General features: G+C 48.9%; 1 protein-coding gene across 1 annotated transcript in view; it reads right to left on the minus strand.

The window, feature by feature from the left end:
• Positions 1-14,993, minus strand: part of DYSF (dysferlin) — a 275,139-nt gene that overhangs the window by 99,510 nt on the left and 160,636 nt on the right. Inside the window, exons 33-35 of the mRNA XM_034772554.1 lie at positions 6,185-6,366; positions 4,518-4,658; positions 2,852-2,881 (exon numbers count right to left, since the gene is read on the minus strand). Of these exons, the coding sequence (XP_034628445.1) occupies positions 2,852-2,881; positions 4,518-4,658; positions 6,185-6,366 (353 nt within the window). The remainder of the gene's footprint in view (positions 1-2,851; positions 2,882-4,517; positions 4,659-6,184; positions 6,367-14,993) is intronic.

Below are 14,993 nucleotides of genomic sequence, written 5' to 3' on the forward strand. Positions count from 1 at the left end.
ATTTTTCAATTCATCTCATACAAGCACTGTAGTGCAATCTCTATCGTGAAAGTGTAACTTACAAATGTAGAATTTTTTTGTTACATAACTGCACTCAAAAACAAAACAATGTAAAACTTTAGAGCCTAGAAGTCCACTCAGTCCTACTTCTTGTTCAGCCAATCGCTCAGACAAGCAAGTTTGTTTACATTTACGGGAGATAATGTTGCCCGCTTCTTATTTACAATGTCACCTGAAAGTGAGAACAGGCATTCGCATGGCACTTTTGTAGCCGGCTTTGTAAGGTACTTACATGCCAGATATGCTAAACATTCGTATGCCCCTTCATGCTTCAGCCACCAGTCCGGAGGACATGCTTCCATGATGATAATGTTCGTTAAAAAACCTTGTGTTACTTAAATTTGTGACTGAATGTCTTGGGGGAGAATTGTATGTCCCCTGCTCTGTCATAGCAGACTCAGATGATGACCCAGCACGTGGTTCATTTTAAGAACACTTTCACTGCAGATTTGACAAAATGCAAAAAAAGGTACTAATGTGAGATTTCTAAAAATAGCTACAGCACTTGACCCAAGGTTTAAGAATCTGAAGGGCCTTCCAAAATCTGAGAGGGACGAGGTGTGGAGCATGCTTTCAGAAGTCTTAAAAGAGCAACACTCTGATGCGGAAACTACAGAACCCGAGCCATCAAAAAAGAAAATCAACCTTCTGCTGGTGGCATCTGACTCAGATAATGAAAACCAACATGTGTCGGTCCACACTGCTTTGAATTGTTATTGAGCAGAACCCATCATCAGCATGGACGCATGTTCCCTGGAATGGTGGTTGAAGCATGAAGGGACATATGAATCCTTAGCGCATCTGGCACAGAAATATCTTGCGACGCCGGCTACAAGAGTGCCATGAGAACACCTGTTCTCACTTTCAGGTGAGATTGTAAACAGGAAGTGGGCAGCATTATCTCCTGCAAATGTGAAAAAACTGGCTTGTCTGAGCGATTGCTGAACAAGAAGTAGGACTGAGTGGATTAAAGTTTTATGTTGTTTTATTTTTGAGTGCAGTTATTTTTTTGTACATAATTCTACATTTGTAAGTTCAACTTTCATGATAAAGAGATTGCACTACAGCACTTGTATTAGGTGAATTGAAAAATACTATTTCTTTTGTTTCTTTTTTACAGTAATAAAAATAAATACAAAGTGAGCACTGTACACTTTGTATTCTGTGTTGTAATTGAAATTGGAATCAGTATATTTGAAAATGTAGAAAACATCCAAAAATATTTAAATACATGGTATTCTATTATTGTTTTACAGCATGATCATGCAATTAATCATGATTAATTTTTTTAATCACGGAATTAATCGCAATTCATTTTTTTAATCACCTGACAGCCCTAATTTTTTGCTTTTTTATTTATTTGTTTCTCTTTTCTTTTTCCACTCTGTAACTTTTTCAAAACTTCCTCAACTTTAGAAAAGTTACAAAATAGCCAAAGGAAAAAGGAATTGCTGTCATTCTGCTACTCCTCCTCCTTTCCAAAGTTGGAGAAGTTTTGAAGCTTTACAGGTGGCAGCGTTAGTTTCATTTTTTCCTTTTGCTGCTCTGTAACTTTACAAAAAGTGGAAAAGTTTTTAACAATTTTAGAGTAGCAAAATGAGAAGTTTGGGGGGGTGGAACTAACAGTTTAGGGGGAAAATAAAATCCTGGACATCGTGTATTTAATTGCACTTAGTGGTAAGAAGGAAAAGGATAGGAAGGAGATAAATGAAGATTTAAAATTTTGAAAATTTACCAAGAAAGTAAAAAAAATGACAAATTGCTCTCTTTCGAACCTCATGAAATGGAACCAACTTTGAAATTTCAAATTTTTCCAAAAGCATTTTTTCATTTTCTGGCCAGCTCTCCCGTGTAGCATCGGGGGCATGAGACACATTACTCCTGCATCTGTTTTTGGGGTGCAACCTGGCTGTCCATGCTCAGACTATGAAAACATTGTATGTAGCTTCACCAGGCCTCCTCGATCCCAAGCCCCCTCTTGCCAACTTGTTCCCTGCCAACCAGCTGCTTCCACACCCCAGCCAGCACTATCCCTCCAGGCTGGGGAACCCCACTTGCTTCCCCTTCCTCTCCATCCCACAGGTAGCATCACAGGGGCCTCCCCTCCAGCACAGCTGCCATGGAGGGGAAGAGAGAAGCCAGGTCAAGCGTACCCTGGCACTGAGAGTGGGAAGGGAGCGGGGAGGTCAGGAAAGGCTGTGCGTGGAGCAGAAAGGAGAGGCTGCAGTGGGGAAGAGATCAGGTAGGAGGAGGGAGGGAGAAGGGGCAGGTGTAGCAGCAGTGTATAAGAGCACAGAAGGTGGTGGGTGGGTGAAGATGCCAGTGGGGGCAGGCGCAGTGGGTGGTAGGTAGGGTAGATGGAGCCTGCCAGGCCAAGGAGGGAGTGAAAGGCAGCTGTGCTGATGGGGACGCCACAACCCTTTGATCTGGGGGCAGTGCCGTGGCGCCGTTAACATGGCGTGTTGAGATGAAAGGGTTAAACCCAGCCATTGCTAGAACCTGTGGGGTCCGGGCTACAGAGGCAGGCAGCCGGCAGACAAAGAGCGGCGACCTCTCTCTGGTGTCTCTCAGAGACATACACTGCCGCTCTGGGGATGGGCCACAGGGCTCCAAGCCCCGGGAGCTGAGCTCCACGGTAGAGGGAACGTCAGCAGTGAAATGTTGGTGAAATCAGTGACTCAGGCAAAGCTTCCAGACGTTAATGGGAGGTTGCAGGAGCTGGGGCTTGGGGATCTGGCCGTTGAGGGGATGTGTCAGGCCCTCAGAGTTGTCACTGTGATTTGAGCATTACCTCGAAGCCAGGGAGATGGTGAACAGCCGGCTGTGGAGAGCAAAACACAAACAGTCAGTGGATGATCCCTGCATCAAGTCACCAGAGAGCCCCTGCTCTGTTATCTGCGAGAACGTTCACACCCTCACAGCCAGGACTGACTTCCCAGGCCTCTGGGGACCTATGGTAAGGCCACGTCCCTGGGCGGGTCATTGTCTGTGGGAACTGAACCTGGGACGGCTAGATCAGAGTGCACGAGTCTCTACTGGCTGAGCGACAAAAGATCTGTTAAGATCAAGCCTTTATAGGCTCATATGCACCTATGTGGTCTGGCCACTGTGTCAGCATGGGCTGCGCCGTCACAGATACCTGCCTTATCTCTGGAGACGTTAACACGCGGCAAGGCCAATGAGAGTGTCAGATTCAGTATCCTCCATTGGCCCCACACAACCATCCCCCCCTTCCTCTCCTGGCAGCCACTCACCCAGGCTGTTCTTTCCGGCCAGAAATGTTACCTTGGCGCTTGCCAAGGTCAATAGCTCTCACTGGCCAGCTGGCTCGGGGTGCCCACGCACTGGGCAGCCTGTCTCGTTCCCCAAGGTGTTTTTCCCTACCGCACAGCTCCTCCTGGCTTCTTCCACTGTCTGCCACGCATGAGCCTACCCTATGTGGAGGATGCCCTGTACCCACCCACAGCCCCAAGCTACGTCCCTTAGCCCACCGCTGGTAATGAGGACATCACAAGTGCAGACCCCGGTTCTGATTCCCGCATGCCCCGCTTAGATCCTGGAGCAAGGAGGGAGAGAGAAGCAGCAGGGAGGAGGGAACTCAATGAGCGACCTTAACATTTCCTGGGGAAGCAGCCACTTCCCTCGCCTTCCATCCCACCCACTCTCCCTGGCACCGGGACAATCCTGGGGAGCAGCCAAACCTGGGTGAGTGGAACAGCACATGGAGGTGAAGACGGTGAGGGGACGGCCTGTGCGTGGTGGGGGGTAAGATAAGCACGTACAGGGCCAAAGAAGAGTCTCTCCCAACTGGTTTGGGGCCAAAGACCGGTCGCTTTCCCATCAGCTTGTTAAAGGGCAGACACTCGACTCGGTCGCTTGCTGCTCAGCCTGCTCGCTCTTCCCATCTAGACATAGAAACCTCCGGAAGCTCATTCCGGGCTCCCAGGGTAAACCCCGCAACTGTGGGGAGGATCCACCGCGTTCTCCACGCAGCACAACGGAGCCGAATCCCAGCTCAGCCCTAACTCTAGAGCCGCGAGCAATGCCTCCATACGCTGAGCTGGGTTCTTCAGGCGTCTGAGAGACTGAGGTAGGGGCAGCCAATGCTCTGGTTTCGCAAACGCCGAATGAAGGAACCGCTGGCCTCAAACGGCAGGAAGTGCCTCCCTTCAGGTGGCTGCTGGGCTAGACAGCAGCAGCCCCGCCTAAACGTGGCAGCCAAGACTGTGGAAAGGAACCGCTGAGATGACCCACGTCCTTGGAATAGCCTGCATCTGTTAAAGCTGGTTGCAGGCAATTGGAGAGCTATTTTAGCCAGCAGACTGGCCCAAATTGGTTCCCAGCACCTGCACGCTAGAAGCTTGACCCTGCTGAGCACCCATAGAGTCCAATGAGATCTGGTCTCATAATTCCAGGGGAATTCGGACCCAGCCGGGGCAGTCCTTTCCATGCCTCACCTTCTCTCTCTGAATCAGTTCGAAAGCGGCGAGCAGCTCTCCTGCCTTTCTGTTCCCTCTAGCGACAGGGTGCCAGGACAGTCTCGGGAAGCGCTCCAAGCTGGGTTTGCAAATGCAGCGGCCCATGAACTCGTCCGCACCCTGAAAGCAACACATTGGCTGTCATGGCGGTCGCGGAGGCCTCGCTCATAGTCCAACTTCTTGGCTTAGACGGCTACCCCCCACCTGTCTCACTTTCTACGGCTAGCCCCTTTCATTCCAACATCGGGAGTCGGGGGGGGAACAATCATGAGATTTTTAAAAATCATAAATTTGGGGGCTTTTAAATATGCCTTCTGGCTTTGGAGTCTTTAGAGGGCATGTTTTTAAGCTTCTCTCTGTAACCATCATGGCTAGAAACGTACATTTTTTAAACCAAAGGTGAAATTCTCCCAGAAGCACCTGACTCCAGGAGCTGGCACTTTGAGTAAAATATCACCCACTATCAGCAATGTGCAATAAAATCACAAGAGTTGGCCACACTGTTAAACTGTCTGCAGGGACTCCCAAGCTAGAAAGTCCATGACCATGGGAACGTGCATGACATTTAGGCTTTGAATAGGGGTTTCTGTTTTCTTCCAATATTATTTTTGGGGGGAGTGGAAGGGGAGGGGGTTTCAGGAAGTAAGCAGCGGCAGTGCTGGGCAATTTTTATGATCTGTATTACAGTAGCACCTAGAGGCCTTAATCAGGAGCAGGGGACCCCCATTGCGCTGGGGGCTGTACAAACATAATACTAAAGACAATCCCTGCCCTTAAAGAGCTTCAGCCCAGATCCTGAATGGTATTACAATGGAAGTTGGGAGCCTAAATCTCTTTGAGCATCTGGGCTTTCCAACCTTAATAGCGCGAAGATGTGAGCGGGGTATAGAACACAAAGCAGGGCGAGAAGGGTCACAACAGTTGGAACACAAGATAGTAATTAGTAGTAATATTTAGGCCATTCCAAGAGGCTCTAGCTGAAATCAGGGCCCCCACTGTGCAAGATGCTGTGCAAACACCTAGTGAGAGACAGTCCCTGCCCCCAAAAAGCTTCGGATCTAAACAAAAATAATAAGGGTGGGAGGAATTCAATTACTACCATCCCCGCTTTGCACCAGGGGCACTAGGGCAAAGAACACAACATGCCCAAGGTCACCAGGAATTGGGCCCACATCTCCTGATCCCCAGTCCAGCGCTCTAACCACAGACCAGATCCCCCTCCCTCAAAGAGAGTTGCCGAGAGATGAGGAGGAGGCTGCCCTAGCAAAGTACGTCATTGCCCATGAACCGTTACAGAGAGCGCGAGTCTCTCTGGCTGACACACACGCGGCTGTAGAGGGACAGAATAACCCATCACTCAGGCCTAGTCAAATACACACATCTGGGCCCTACTTCCCCATATGGCCCCAGGCTCCATCATGACGGAGGGACAGCCAGGCCAAATTTGAGAGAGTGGCGTTGTGACCCAGTGCATACTGGTCACAGCACCACTCAGGCATGGCCCGGCCCCCCCTCCATTATGATGGGGGTGGTCAGGCCAAATCAGGGCTCCCCCCCCAAAATCTGGGCTCAAGGCACACATCTAGTTTGCCTACGCCTTAATCCAGCCCTGTGGATAGGTGCGCACGATGCATGACAACACTTACATAGGTGTCGTGGTCGTAAATCTCCACAACGATGTTGGGGGGGATGTCAGCAACATTCTGGGGATCCCCAAAGATCTCAATCTCGTAGAAGATGAGAGTCTGGTCCCAGAGGGGATTCAAGGTGTTCTTCACCACCACCGTCTTCTGGCTTTGGTGGAGGAAGGAGACGATGGCGTACGGATCTGCAGCAAAAGGAGGTGGGGAGTTAGGGAAATCACAGGAGTGTAGAGACAGGGCTATGTCTGTCCAAACTGGAAACGGGAACTGGAGGAAAGGACAATACGAGGTTCAAGGTGCAGCAAAATGAGTGATGAGCCACTGAGTATTACAGTCTTCTAGAAAGCCCTAGCTGCTCCCATCTCTCCTGGCTCCACAATGGCCAAAATGCTGCTGGCCAAAGATCTATTGCATATATTGTAGCATCAGCACCTCTCATACAAGGGTCTGAAAGTACTTTACAGGCACTGAGAACTAACCTGAGGCAGCACACCACAGCCCAGCAGGTAGGGCACCTGACTGGGCATGAGGAGACCTGGGCTCTACCCAGCTCTGCTGCTCACATGAACCTGGGCAAGTCACCACTCCATGCCTCAGTTTCCCCATCTGTAATGATGGTCACCTTCTTTAGTAAGGCGTTTTGAGATCTATGGACGAAAAGTGCTAGGGGATGCTATTATCTAGCTCCAACGGCTTAAAGGCTCTAACAGTGGCTGCCTATGCTAGGAAGTGCGGCTTCAGCTCCCATCAGGGTGAGAAGGTTATTAGCAGCTGGTCTGCCAGCAGAGACGTGCGGTTTGTGCCCGAGGCCCTGGGTTGGCGGAAGTAAAAACGATGCCTGTGTTATGTGGAAGCTCAGATGACCCTAAGGTTCCCTTCTGGCCTTAAAATTGACAAGCCATTAATGCTGGCTACGAAGATAGAGGTAGGTCTACGTTTCTCATCCAGTACACCAAGGCTTATAACCCTTTAACAAAGTGGTGAGTCAGACTGCAGCAGCCCTATGGGGAAGCAGAACAGTGACTAGCTCCCACGTGGGTATGGAGGGGAACCCCTGTCCCACTGAGATTGGGTAAATTGGCATAGGCTAAGATGGCGGCAGTTCTGCCTTCAGAGCTGGGTGGCTGGCCAGCAGCAGCCACTCTCTGGCCGCTCACGTCTGAAGGCAGCGCCACCGCCAGCAGCAGCGCAGAAGTAAGGCTGGCATGGCTTGGTTACTTAGCTCTGGAAGGGGCTGCACTGATGCCGCAAATGCTATGTCTGGTACCAAGAGTAGTGGTGTGGGGGTTGTCACAGCCTGAAATATTTTCAAAAGGAAGCCCAGCAAAAAAAAGTTTGAGAACCCCGGGCTAAGCATCTAGACTGACTTGCTTCTTGGAAAGGGCCCCCAAAAGGGACAGAAGGTACCATGGCTGAGCATGCAGGCGACAGACGGCCTCACCCCTTTGCCTAGTGCAGTGCATTGTTGAGATCAGGTGTGAAGACAAGTCCCACTGTGACCTGCACCCTTAGCCTGCTGGACTGGGAGAAGGAGGTAAGAAGTGCCTAGCGGGCCAGACAGCAAGCAAGGCAATTAACACCTGAAACATGTTATTTGACACACTATAGCACCATCCCTCTCAAGCAGCTTCACCAAGGCCATATTCCAAACTTTCCCCCGAAATGCAGCCAGCTCTGGGGAAACGCCTCCCAATCATTCACAGTGCCATGGGCATACAACAGGGAAGAGTATTTTGCCCAAGGGATTCTCAACCTCCATGGAAAGCAGAGCAGGCCGAGTGCCTTTGAAGGTCTCACCTGTAAGAACTTTGAGCAAACGTTACTATTCATTATCTGGTAGCACCAAGAGATCCCAGCCAGGGGCCAGGGCCCTATTGTGCTTGACCACGCAGATAACAAAGAAGACAGCCCCTGCCCCAAAAAGCTCATGATCTAATTTGCTTGCAAATCAATGTATCTACCTCAAAAGGACTGAGTAAGCACCCCCGTGAATCCAACCCAGAGAGCAACAGCTTTTTAAGCCCACGGCGTCACCCACTCACCCACCAGAAAGCGGGGGGCGGATTAAGCAGCGCTGTGTTCTCCGCACTCTCTCCCATGCGCTCCTTGGGTATTTCCCCCCCTTTGTTGAATTCCCAACTGATGCAGCTGTGTTTAATGAGCTGAGCTGTTTGGGATGCCACGGGCTACACTACAGCATGGGCAGAACCTCTTCCACTTGTGCACTTTTTTCCAGGACGAGGAAGGCAGCAGAATCCATTACAAAAAACAAAAAAACGTGTGTTTGGGCCTGGGTTTAAAAAAGCGGTGGGAGGGGGGAAAGGGGGAGACACAGAGGGGGGAATTGTCTTTATAAAGCCCTTTTGTTTGGACCCTTGTGTGTGCGGCAGGGTTTATTTTTGTAACGGTGTAAAGCGCCCTTAATGAACTATGCTTTGTTAAAGCAAGCGAGATCTTAAGTCCGCATTGTAACATTTTGTTGCTCATGTTGTCTTTGGCTGCGTTTTTCCGAAGGAAGGGACTCCCTCTCTCCCCAGCCAATCCGGAGACACGAAATCACCCCTCTCAAAGCCGGTCTGAGTTTTATTTTAAACAACAAACTCATTGTGGAGGCAGAGAGGAGAAAGGATTTGGGTGGACTCAGACACTATTTGATTGTTCACTCTTTCCCACCTCTCCCCCCTGTTTCAAAATAAAGGGTGAAATAACACCGAAGATCTCCACCCTTCCCCCTACCAGAGTCCAATGAGTCAGAAAGCTGCCAAAGGAATAGAAGGAATATGTTGGTGGCTCAGTGGGGGACGACCGCAGCCTTCTGGCTTCTAAAGCTGCTAGAGAACCCTGTTTTGTGTCTTAATACAAAGGCAGTGAGTGTCTCTTGTCTAATGGTGAGCACTGGGGACTGGGTGTCAAGACTCCTGGATTCTATTTCTAACTCTACTGTTGTACAAATACGTAGGAAGAGACAGTCCCTGCCCTGAAGGACTTACAAGCTAAATAGGCAAGACAAAGAAAGGATTTTTACCACTACTGTACAGGATAGCTGCAGCACAGAGAAATTAATATCACACAGAGAAATTAACAGCAAATCAGAAAAATTGAGCACAAGTCTTCTGAATACCAGCCCAGTCTCTTAACCTCAAAACCATCAGACTCCAGTTCGGTGCAGCTAATTGCCATGAGGCTGACAGGGTCCAAAGCCAGTGATTCAGTGGTCACCATTAAAAAGTCAACATTTACTATCGGTTACTGCACAGTGTCTGTGAAATACTGCAAGTTATTGCCTACTCTCAATATAGGAGTAAGCAGTGGTATCTCAAATCTAACTGCCTTTGCCTCTGTAACATCTCTGAGTGATAAGCACAGCTCAGAGGAGGCTGTCACCCTAAACTACATTACAAACAAATCTTAGATCACTGCAGTTGCAAAGTCAAGCACGCAAAAGTTAAGACATGCCAGGATTAAAGCTGCCTGTGCATTGGGAGGGAGAAGGATATTGAGAACACAGGACAGTCTCTCTACTCTGAGCTCCCATGCCCAACATCACAGCGATGCTGCAGCCCTGCGCTGGAGCATGCTCAGTCAGATGAAATCTTCAGAGAATTCAGCTGCCAAACTCTAACAAGTCTCTACTGAGCATGTGCAAACGGAGACTTATAACTCAGCCATATTTGGGTGTATGATCACAGAGATGGCTGACGGCACATCCCTGACACCATGACGACCCCCTGGCAAATCTCAAGTCCTTGCCCCAAAACATGGGAGCATCTCAATGAAATGGTCATTAAAAACAAACAAACTGTAACACGCCTCTCTTTCCCTAACCTTGTTCTGGGGGGAAAAAAACATTTTTTGCAGAAACTTACCAAAAAAAAAAGTCAGCCTGAGGCAGACGTCCAGCATGGAAAATTTCAGCCAAAACAGTTAAGATTTGGCAAATTTATAAGCAACTGAAAAAAGGGCCTTGTAATGGGAAGTGTTGGGCAACCTTAATGATAGTCAGTGCTACCAGCTCCGCTGAGAATACAGACAAGTGTTTATTATCACATAAAATGCTCCATATTTCTCGGGATATAAACCACCACTCGTCTGGCTTCTAGTTGGGATGAAATCTTTCGCAGTAGGCACGTTTTAATACAATTAAAAAGACAGGATACAGGTGCTCCTAATCCCATGAAAATCTGGTTTGAGTCCCAGCTCCTTTAAGAAAAACACCCCATGCCGAAGTTTCCAGGGTGGACGGACTGCTCTGATTTAGTGTTTGGTAGTGAAAATAAACACTAAAGATTTTATAGATGTGCCAGTGTCAGGTATTTTCTTTTCCAACTGGCTTTTCACTCAATTCTTTCATTCACAATAAACACGACACGAGCCGGGCTTCCCCCTTCAGAAAGTTTCCTTGGTTCACAAGCCCTGGACCTTAAACTCTCTGTTTCTTTGTGGGAAGGAAGAGGATGGTTGGAGGGAAGGGAGCAGAGGAGGGATTCAGGGGTTAAGCGGGGAATGGAAAAAGTGACGTTCTTCCTTCATCCCACTTCAATCTGAACTTATTTTGTACAGTCGCTGGTGTTTTGTTAACATTAATGTTACCAGGCCAGACTTCCAGAAGGAATTCCCTTTCAAATCTCCCTCAACTCTATTAAACAAACAAAGAGAAAGAAAGAAAAAGGAAGATGGACGGAGGAGGAGAAAGCCAAGGTGCCAATATCCCTGCCTGTTATGAAAGATGGGGCCTAGCGTGGGTTGCCAACCCTCCAGATTGGCCTGGAGTCTCCAGGAATCAAAGATTAATCTTTAATTAAAGATTGTGTCATGTGATGAAATCTCCAGGAATATGTCCAACCAGAACTGGCAACCCTAGGCCTAGCACAGCTCTCCCATGATACATTAACAGAAAGGGCATGGCACCTCTCTGGAGAGATCATCAGCAGGTCTCGGGTTGGTGTCAGCAGCTTCTCGTTTGCACCGAGAACGCTGTGTTAAACCCCTTTTGAACTAACGCCCCCCATGAGGGGCAGGCTGCCTGCATGTGCTCTAGGGTCTCTGACAGGATTAGATGTGCTCTGTTAGCATCCTGCGCCGAATGGAGCCGGAGTCATTTCCGACCCACGGTGGGTTGCGGGCAAGGGGAATCAGAGCCCTGCTCTAGGCACAGGGTCAAAATTCTGCTCCTGTTTCCACCACTGTAAATCCAGCCAGTCCAATTAATGCAGGTGTCACAGGGCAGGCTCGCTCCCACTCTGGGGTCCCTTAGAGTCTTGGGCGCTTCTTGCTTGTCAACACCTCTGGGCGTTTTGTTTTATTGATGTTACCACCACCAAATCCTCAGCACAATCCTTGTGCAGCGTGTCTAACTACAGTGTCTTTCGACCCTCAGCCCTCCCTCCGGGGAGTAGGAGAGCTCTTTGCCTCTGCTAGCACTTCCTTGCACATCCTTCCTGTGCTTTTAACTAGCCTCCCCAGCTCCTTAGCTCATCAACCCCCAGTCTGCTTAGGCAATGAAGTCTTTCCTTGTGGACCGAACTATTGCTGAAGTGGTCAGCGTGCTGGGTCAGCTACTGGCTCTCAGCACTCTGTCCCACCGGGGTAAATAAAATGAGAAATTGGCACATTGCTGAGTGCGACTCGCTGCTGAGAGGCTGATACAAAGGGCCGGCTGTGATCTCAGTTACCTTGGTGGTAACTCCACTGACGCTAATTGAATTGCTCTGGATTTGCACTGGCCAGCATCTCTGAGAACAGCGTCTGGTCCCTGGGGCACCCCGGAGAGGTTCCTGCTGCCAGACAGCTGGCTGGTTCACTCAGCAGCTACTCCAGCTGCAGGCATCATGACAGCCTCCTTGGCAGGATGACGCCGAGAGATGCTTACATATGGGAATCTTGCTCTCTCTGTGCCACTCCACTGTTGCTTTTGGTGTGGCGATAACCAGGGGCTGCATGCGTCCAGCTCAGCTTTTCTCCTAACTCTTCCTCTGCCTGGCTTTACCTCTCTTCCCCTCTCACTGTTCTTGGCCTCGGTGACAGCTTGTGGCAGTGAGTTCCACCGTCTAATTATACCCTGTGAGAGGTCAGTACCATTTCTCCTGTCTTACAGACGGCGTGTGCTGAGCCACAGAGAGGGTAAGTGACTTACCGGAGGTTACGCAGTAAGCAAATGGCACCACTGGACTCAGACCTCTGGGGAAAAGTCCAAAGAACCAAGTTCTCTGCTTCTGCCGGGATCATCTGAGATGGGAGTTTGTGGTCTGTTCAAAAGAGCTCCGAGACCCATGAAACTCCTCTCAGACCATCCAGTGGGAGAGACTTGGGCTCGCCACAGACATTGGCCAGATCCACATGAAAGACCGAAAGGCTCCAACCTCCATATCACTGCATCTCTGCCAGCCCTCCCAGACAAATAAGCCCCCAGTGGGCATTCCACATTCAGCTTCTGAAGCTAGCTCCAAGCCCTGAGCAAGCTGGAGGAATGCACATGCCATCACCGCACATGCCAGGCTCTCTCCGTCCTCTGCAGAAAGACACTGAAAACGGGAGAAGGTGCGTGTCCGTGGCAGCACAATGAAGGGATCCGTGCACAGTCTCTCCATTAATCTCAGTGCTGTGTTCACTCTGAAGCTGAATGACAGCCACCTAACTGCCCACAGTGTTAACCGTTATCGATCAGTTTAAGGAAGGTGCAGGCAATGGGCTCCTTCAGTCAAATGTCCTGCTGTTTTGTCACAGCTGTGGCTCTCCGCCACATGGGCTCAGACAGAGAAGGACCCTGAAGATTTCCCCTGTAACTCACCCAGTCTGACTTTCCACCCCCGTAAAGGCTGAGGCGCTGCTCTTCTTCAATATTTGATTATTACTGCTTAGAGTCCCAGCTGAGAGTCCCAAAATATGTGGCAAGCATCACATGGGAATCACCAGACTGGATCAGCCCTGAGGTCCATCTGCTCCAGTATCCCATCTCTTACAGAGGCCAGCAGCAGATGCTGCCGAGGAAGGTGTGATTAAACTCACTGTAGCAGATGTAAGATCATCTGTCCCCCATGAAGGCCTCATCTTGATCCCTAATAGACAGAGATCAGCTTAAACCCTGAAGCAGCAGGATTTCAAAAAAAACTGGCATCAACTGTTATACTCTGGATGGTCTTGTTATCCATATAAATGTCCAGTCTCTCGTGGAGTCTTGCTACATGCCATCCAGTAGCAGTGAGTTCCACCATCTAATTGTGCCTCACCAGACCCCAGGGGTGGGTCAGGATCATTATTCCCATTTTACAGATGGATGAGCTAAATAACAAAGGAGGGAAGTGACTTGCCCAAGGTCACACAGCAGATAAATAGCAGATCTGGGGAGAGAGCCCAGGCATCCTGACTTCCAGTCCCTACTTCATAGAATCATAGAATAGAATCACAGAATCACAGAATATCAGGGTTGGAAGGGACCTCAGGAGGTCATGCTGTCCAACCCCCTGCTCAAAGCAGGACCAATCCCCAACTAAATCATCCCAGCCAGGGCTTTGTCAAGCCGGGCCTTAAAAACCTCTAAGGAAGGAGATTCCACCACCTCCCTAGATAACCCATTCCAGTGCTTCACCACCCTCCTAATAAAAGTTTTTCATAATATCCAATCTAAATCTCCCCCACTGCAACTTAAGACCATTACTCCTTGTTCTGTCATCTAGTACCACTGAGAACAGTCTAGATCAGTGGTTCCCAAACTGGGGTTCGTGAACCCCTGGGGGTTCATGAAATGTTACAGGAGGTTCTCGGAGAAAAATTCCCTAATGGTGGATAGAGCTGTTCCTAGGGACCCTGGGCAGCACGGGGCTGGCAGCCCGGAGCCCTTGGACTTTCCAAGAGCTAAGCAGATCAAAGCAAGCTTATCTATCGCACTGAGGAGATTTAAACTTCAAGACTCCTTATAAGAAATGGAAAGGGAGGTGGATATTTTTTGCTGTTTTAAAATGAAATAGGCAGCTAGTCTTGTTTTTAAAATTATTATGAAGAACAAGTTTAAGCTTTGTTGTAACGTGTGTTGTTTGCCTGGACTGCTCAAGACCTGAATGCTTGTGTAGGAGGAACTCTTGAATTGGCTTCTTAAGTACCTTCCTGCTGGTTCACAGTTGATACTCCTTGTTGAAACATAGGAGCCTTGTCTTCTAACAGGCTTATTCAAAGTGATACAAGCTACGAAAGTGAGATCTTGGAAGTGGTGCTGTTTTCATAATGTAATAAAAATAATGGAATGATAAGTAATAAATAATAGAGTGTAATAAGCATGTCATAAAAACAAATTTTATATTTCCAAGATCACTGCTTTTATAAATTTATACTCAAGTAAAGGAGAAAATCCCTGGAAATATTCATTTTTAGGAGGGGGTTCACGAGACTTGACATTTTAGTGAAAGGGGTTCAGGTTGGAGTCTGCTATAGACCACCAGACCAGGGGGATGAGGTGGACGAGGCTTTCTTTCGGCAACTAACAGAAGTTGCTAGATCGCAGGCCCTGGTTCTCATGGGAGACTTCAATCACCCTGATATCTGCTGGGAGAGCAATACAGCGGTGCACAGACAATCCAGGACGTTTTTGGAAAGTGTAGGGGACAATTTCCTGGTGCAAGTGCTGGAGGAACCAACTAGGGGCAGAGCTCTTCTTGACCTGCTGCTCACAAACAGGGAAGAATTAGTAGGGGAAGCAAAAGTGGATGGGAACCTGGGAGGCAGTGACCATGAGATGGTCGAGTTCAGGATCCTGACACAAGGAAGGAAGGAGAGCAGCAGAATACGGACCCTGGACTTCAGAAAAGCAGACTTTGACTCC

This window comes from Trachemys scripta, chromosome 5 (assembly GCF_013100865.1).
Source record: "Trachemys scripta elegans isolate TJP31775 chromosome 5, CAS_Tse_1.0, whole genome shotgun sequence".
NCBI lineage: Eukaryota > Metazoa > Chordata > Testudines > Emydidae > Trachemys > Trachemys scripta.